At 37.2% G+C, this 6,646-nt stretch overlaps 1 protein-coding gene across 1 annotated transcript in view; it reads left to right on the top strand.

The window, feature by feature from the left end:
• Positions 1-3,293, top strand: part of LOC121652395 (insulin-like growth factor-binding protein 5) — a 4,077-nt gene extending 784 nt beyond the window's left edge. The window contains exons 2-4 of the mRNA XM_042005172.1: positions 801-835; positions 1,696-1,815; positions 2,024-3,293. Of these exons, the coding sequence (XP_041861106.1) occupies positions 801-835; positions 1,696-1,815; positions 2,024-2,137 (269 nt within the window). The 3' untranslated portion in view covers positions 2,138-3,293. The remainder of the gene's footprint in view (positions 1-800; positions 836-1,695; positions 1,816-2,023) is intronic.
• Positions 3,294-6,646: the final 3,353 nt, after the last annotated feature.

Here is a 6,646-nt window from a genome sequence, read left to right on the forward strand (position 1 = left end):
GTGCTAGCTCATGCATTTACAGATGCAGTCAGTAGGTGTGATGTACAGTGGTATATGGTGACAACCTCTTAACTGTGCACAGCCCGTGCATGTGATGCTGTGTCACCCAGTGTGTAACATTTATGCTGCATTTTGTGCTGCACAGCTAGATGTTTAGCTCTGCAGCACCTCTACAGTCACTATAGCTAAAAATGTCCTTCCAGTCCTGCCATTAAGTAGAAATGATGCTACAGAAATGTTTTCATCAAGCCTTTTTTTTTTTTTTTTTTTTCGGCCTCTTCATACCAGCATCCATTTATTTATCAGTGATTTCAGTTTCAGGGTGCATGACAAAGATTTGTCCTGCAAGTCAGCCTCTCTGTGGAGGATCTGAGATGACTGTGAAACTATCACACTGTCACCTTCATCCTGATCACAGCTTTTTATTGCAAGGATCTCCATCTGCTGTTCAGGCTTAGATACTGCAGTCAATTGTAAATTAGGTCTCTCATTGAACGGACAGCCACAGACTGACATCTTCTGTTGACGTCTTCTGGACACCTGCTGAGCAATACATATCTATCTATCTATCTATCTATCTATCTATCTATCTATCTATCTATCTATCTATCTATCTATCTATCTATCTATACATACATATATATATATATATATATATATATATATATATACATATATATATATATATAAATGAAGTGTAACCATATTATCTGCAGTACATGTAGTAATGTTGCATAATTTGACACTGGATTTTATTTAATGTTCCATTCTCATGCCAGCTCTTCCTCCTTTCCTTTCAGGTCCACATCCTTCACACAGCGGTGACATTGAAAAAGTAAGTTCTTATGTTTCTGTCTCTCTCTAATGAGTAAAGGATAAAAAAAATCAAACATATAACCTTGTATAGGACGTAAAGGGGTTGCATGTTGCACAATCTGCTGCTGTTTCTGATGCTGTAGCAGCACGCATACACCGCTCTCATGGTGCATGATGTGTGTGCTGCTATGCGGCAGAACTAATTGAGCATGATGTGAATCAGGAAAGTTTTGAGCCAGGCACTGCAGATGGAAATTTGTTACTGTAACAGCCCACTGGCCTGCATCTTTAGAGATGGCATGGATGCTACGGTGGATACGACAGCAGCTCCTGCTCAAACGTGGTGTAACAGTACAATCAGACAATATGTGGCATCTAATAAACAGAAACACATTTACTTCATGCTTTTGACTGTAATGGATTCATATCAATGCCAGGATTTATGGAGGGGTGTATCCAGGTAATTTAAAATGGGGTGTGTGTTTGTGTGTGTGGTGGTGTTGGTGGGGGGGTGCAGGACTTGCTGTTAATTTTGGTTAGAATCAATGGGTTAAATACCAGGATTTCATGTCTCTGGCAACTTAAATAACGGTGTTGAAACCTTGCAAATATTAAAACCAAAACTCAGTTTACATATTTTAAAGATTATTATACAGTATATGAATTTTGAAGAAAGCTAATAGGTATTACAAACACAAAGTTCTTTATCTCTGAGAGGACATAAAGACTTTAAACATCTATATCTTTGTCAAGAAGATATATGTTTACTTTGGTTACTTTTGGTCAATTGGGTTGGATTTCTGCTGACACTGATGGGACAGAGCAGCTTCCAGCTGTTTCTTGTGATGTTTGAAGTGTCGTTTGCATCACTGCTTTCAGACTCCTTGTCGCAAGTTGCTCAACAATGTTTTGAGGGGTCTGGAGTTGACAATCTTCCAGTCTGACCGGGACATCTACATACCCAACTGTGACACCCGCGGCTTCTACAGAAAAAAGCAGGTAAAGTATTACCCATTGGGATGTGATGACAGATTTTGTAGTGAGAGTTGCAGGCTGTTTGCTGTTTTTGGATCTCAGCACTTCTGTGAAGATGCCATGTTGTTCTGACCTGGTGATACTGTGGAGGTGTAATAGATTCTGTATTACCTAATGTTATTTGCAACTTTCTTTTATTATTGTTAATTTCTATCTGTCTCGCCCCCCGCAGTGCCGCTCCTCCAAGGGCATGCAACGAGGCCACTGTTGGTGTGTAGATGAGCTTGGTGTGTCCGTGCCTTCACATGCCGGCGAAGACGGTGCTTTACCATGCGATGGGGAGTGAGAGAGGAGTCTGTCTTACTGCTCTGAGCCTAGAGGAGGAGTAGCACAGGGAGAGGGAGGTAGCTTTAGCGTGTGCCAAACACTGCCTGGAAAGGGGGTAGCAGGGATAAACCACTTCCTATGGAAAATATACACATGTTTAACATTCATGCCCCCTCTAGAATCATTTGCAGCATGGTGTGGCGTCATGCTGCATGCTCACATCACCGAGCGGCGTTTTCTTTCCTCCTTAGCTTTTGTTCCGGCTTTCTTTCTTTTCTCTGTAGTATAGCTGACACTGCCTGAGTTAGTTCTGATCTCAGTGGCTGAAATACTGTTAACACAGGCGATGAGACACCAGAGAGTGTCTGCCTCGCCGTGCTCTCTCCCTCTCTCCAAAGATTCACCAACAACCAGAATTAATTGACAGAAAACTGCTTTTCTAATAATTTATTTTTGAAGGTGCATTTCCATCAAACACACACAAACACACACCTACTCACACTAACTGGATAATGTGTGTGTGTGGAGTCAGAAACAATAGTCTTATGATCCTGGATGCCTCATTAGTTGGTTGTACATATGTTGACATGTTTTTGGTGGACTGTTTCCCTTTTTCAGAGAAGTTGTAAGGCATATTTTTATACGCATCAGTATAATATTTTATATATGAATTGTTGGTTTATTTAATGAACTACAGTACAATGCCATGTATTTTTATATTGTCAGCAGTTTTTTATTTAATATAGAGATTATTTTATGTCATGATGGGGAAATGTTGGGCTCTTTAAAAAAAACTCAAAACTCATCATATTCATCACACCTGCTGTATGTCAAACAGTTGTCATTGATAGTTTCTTATTATTTATGTTTTCTTTATTTGAAAGATGAGAATGTCCTCATTCTGCTGTATTTCATTTTGGCACATAATATAAAATTTGATTTCAGTGCAAAAGAAAAAAGACATCTGGTTTGTTATAGTTATGGTAACTTACGTCTCTCCCAATGTTGCAAAAGACAAGAAATGTGAGTAGAAACGACCTCTTTCTGACCAATCTTGTAGTGCCAATGTATGTGTTGCCGTGGTGATGGGTCCCAAACAGACCTGTAAGAAATTTGCAAGTCTGCAAATATAAATGATAATAAAAATGAAGAATAAAACATATATTACTATAAAATGTTTGTTCAGTCTGTTCCTTTTCAGACATGATCATATTTTTTTTTTATCAAAAAAGTCTTCATGAGATATTTTTTCAAATCTTAAATATTGCCAGAAAGTATATTTACTGCCTGTATGTGAAGGGGAGTGGTTTAACCAGAAAAAAGGGGCTTGTTGATATTAAAACATTTCATTTGACTTAAGTGGTTTTGAATGCAACATTTATCACAAGATTATCTCAAACCTTGACAGATTTAAGTTTTTACTAACAAAGTAGAACAAAATTCATAAATTGTCTGATGACAATCTTTTATTAGTTGCCAGGAAATTATCTAAAACTAGGTACAAAAATATAAACAAAAAAATGGAAAATCACATATTTCTTGTACTCCAAAATAAAACCTGGAGTACTTTAAGAATGAACTAGGTCAAATTAATTATCGTAATTTAGTCTGCAATAAAAATTGTGAAGAGGCTTGTGACGATTTAATGCAAATGTCACAGCAAAACATGCTACTAAATAACTCTAAGGCATAAGAGTAAACAGGCTTTGGCCTGGCTAAGTGATGATCTATGATGCTTAATGAATATAGATACAGCCCTTAAAAAGTCCTTTAAATCTGAGAAAAGAACAGTCGAAGTCTAAGTATTATATGAAAAGATCATTATAAGCCGAATAAAATATGAATATGGATCAAATTATTAAATAATGGAAAATGTTTAATGTAATAAAGATCAATAAATAAATATAATAAAATACCATGAATAAATAATGAATGAGTAATAAGGAAATTTCTCCCACAACAGTCATTTATACACATAGGAAAGACACTTAAATTTAGGATGTACTTTACTAAGAAGTGTAACTAGTGGATTCCTCTAATGTTTATGTCATGGTCAAACAATAATGTAGAGTTATAGAGTTATACCTATTAATTTGGGTTACAGTAATGCTTTATGTAGAGATCAATATCAGTCCTTGTGTGTTACAGTACATCACCTATGAGTACAACAGAGGGTAGACAGAGACCATTTAAGTTGCTGAGTTCCATGTCTTACATGTGTTCGAAGCCCAAGAGTGACACATGTTTAATGCTGCAAGTGGTTCAGTAGAGATCTTGGAAACACAGTTAACATGTGAACATTTCATTTTTATGAGGATGTAACATAGAGGAAGTTAAATATTTAGGTGTGATCTTGGATCCAAAAACATATAAAGAAGATTAATAAAACAATAAAATATAGTTTGGATATTTTTTTCGAAATATTAGAAATTCATTAACTGTGGAAGCACCAACAGTGATTCTAATTGCAAAGATGCTCTCACATATTAACTGCTGTTTGCCTTGCTGGTCTCAAGCAAGTCCGACAACCATGAAACCAATCAGACCTTAAAAGTACTGGACAGGAAACCTCTACAGTATCATCACTGCAATATACTCTCCAAATTTTAAAATAATTCACAAAAGGACCCCTTAATGAAAGCATTTATTCAGCTCTGCTCCTCGAGGATGACTGCTCATGGAGAGTGAATTCCTAAAAGAAGCTCTGCTTTTGCTCAAATTGCTTTTTAATAGGGTGATTAAGGAATGACATAAACTACCTGGTGCCTTGCAAACACGTGCTGACTGACACAAGGTTATGTTTTCGGCAGTGTTGGTTTGTCTTTCTGTTTGTTAGCAACATGACTCAAAAGGTTATGGACAGATTTTGATTGCTTTAAGAAATGGAATAAGGAACAAGTGATCAGAATTGGGGTGGGGGGATGACCGTCTGGATCCATGAATTTTGCCATTAGAGCTTCTAACTCAACAGATAATGCCCAGAATTACTAGCAATAAATAAATTAATTAAAAATGACATCATGGTAGATGTTAAATACTTTAACAGCTAACCCAGATTGCAGCAATTAGAGAAAATGCCAATTTCTTCAATAACTTCAAGACTATTTTAGCCATTTCCTTCATCTTGGTGTCTAGCTTGACGTATACATAAGAGTGTTGGCATGGGGTTGATAAAGGCTCATTTATACTCCCTTACATACGTAAATATGGACGTCTGATTAAATAAATCATATAATTTTCCTTTACATGGGGTAGGTCTGGCAGACTTGAAAGAGGGGAGGGAAAGTCCAAAAAACTAATTGCATGGGCAAATGATTGGAGTTTCAAAATCTCTACTGACAAATCTAAATTTATAGTATTTGGGCATAAGAAAATACAAGATTAGGGTTTGCTGAATGGGGTGCTAATACTGAAGTACCATAATGATATACAGAGCCTACCCCTAACCCCCAACATACGGATCAGCTGCCCCATCAATGATAAAGAAACTGGATGTGAATCAGGCAAAGGCTTTAAGAGTGTGCAGTGGAGCTTTTATTAAAACTCCAATATCAGCTCTGTTGGTAGAAGTGGGAGAAGACTAAGACTCTGAAGATATAAACTGGGATTAAAGTATCTCATGAAAAAGAAAGGACATGATGAGGCCAATCCGGTTAAATCTCTGTGGAGTCGGCACTAGAAATTCCTGAGACCAGCAAATACAGTCAATACAAACTTTGGAGAGCAGCTGAGCGGTGTTGCAGATCTTGTTGTGTGTCCTCTGGTTTGCTGGCCAGCTGTTCCATCAGTAGTTCAGTAGTTCTAGGTTGAGACTTAGTCACTGTGGACTCAGGAGTGGGCTGGTTCTGATAGGAAAGCTTCCAGATGGAAAATGGGAATGTGGAAATGAAGAAACAGTAAGACATGTTCTTATAAGACTGCAAGATTTCACAGAAGGATGTTTAGAGAGCTGGGAGTGACCAGAATGACGATTTTTAATGTAGAAACGCTGATGAACCTGGAAGGCTGGGATAGAATCAAGAAGGTGATAGACTCTTTGCATCAAACTGACATATATAAGTGGACCTGAAAATGTAAAAGTACCTGTGTGCAGCAAGATGATCAAGTTCAACTGAGAAAACACCAAATGATATATGACAACAATACGCTATAGTCGGGTCTAGCTTGCTGAATCAAATGAAGAAGATGAAGTTGTGTCTTATTTCATTAAACCATCTTAGTTTGTCGTCTGCCTCTGGTGATTGTTGCTCCGGGATTTGGGCCTAACTTCCTGTTGCCTTATTTAGTCACAGAATGAAGATTAATTTATTGTTTTTTTTTTTTTTGTTTTTTTTTTTAAGATGAGCAACATGATAAATATAATAACCTACAAAGTTCTACACATGTTTGATTGTGATTCCTCAGTGTGGCTGAAAAAGAGAGAGAACCATGAAAAAACGTTAATCATAAACTCCCTCATGGTTGAACATAAAATGGGCTTGCAGGGGCGCAGACTGACTCACTGTAAGTCATTGTTTAGGATAATTAT

This window comes from Melanotaenia boesemani, chromosome 13 (genome assembly GCF_017639745.1).
Source record: "Melanotaenia boesemani isolate fMelBoe1 chromosome 13, fMelBoe1.pri, whole genome shotgun sequence".
In the NCBI taxonomy this organism is placed as follows: Eukaryota; Metazoa; Chordata; class Actinopteri; order Atheriniformes; family Melanotaeniidae; genus Melanotaenia; species Melanotaenia boesemani.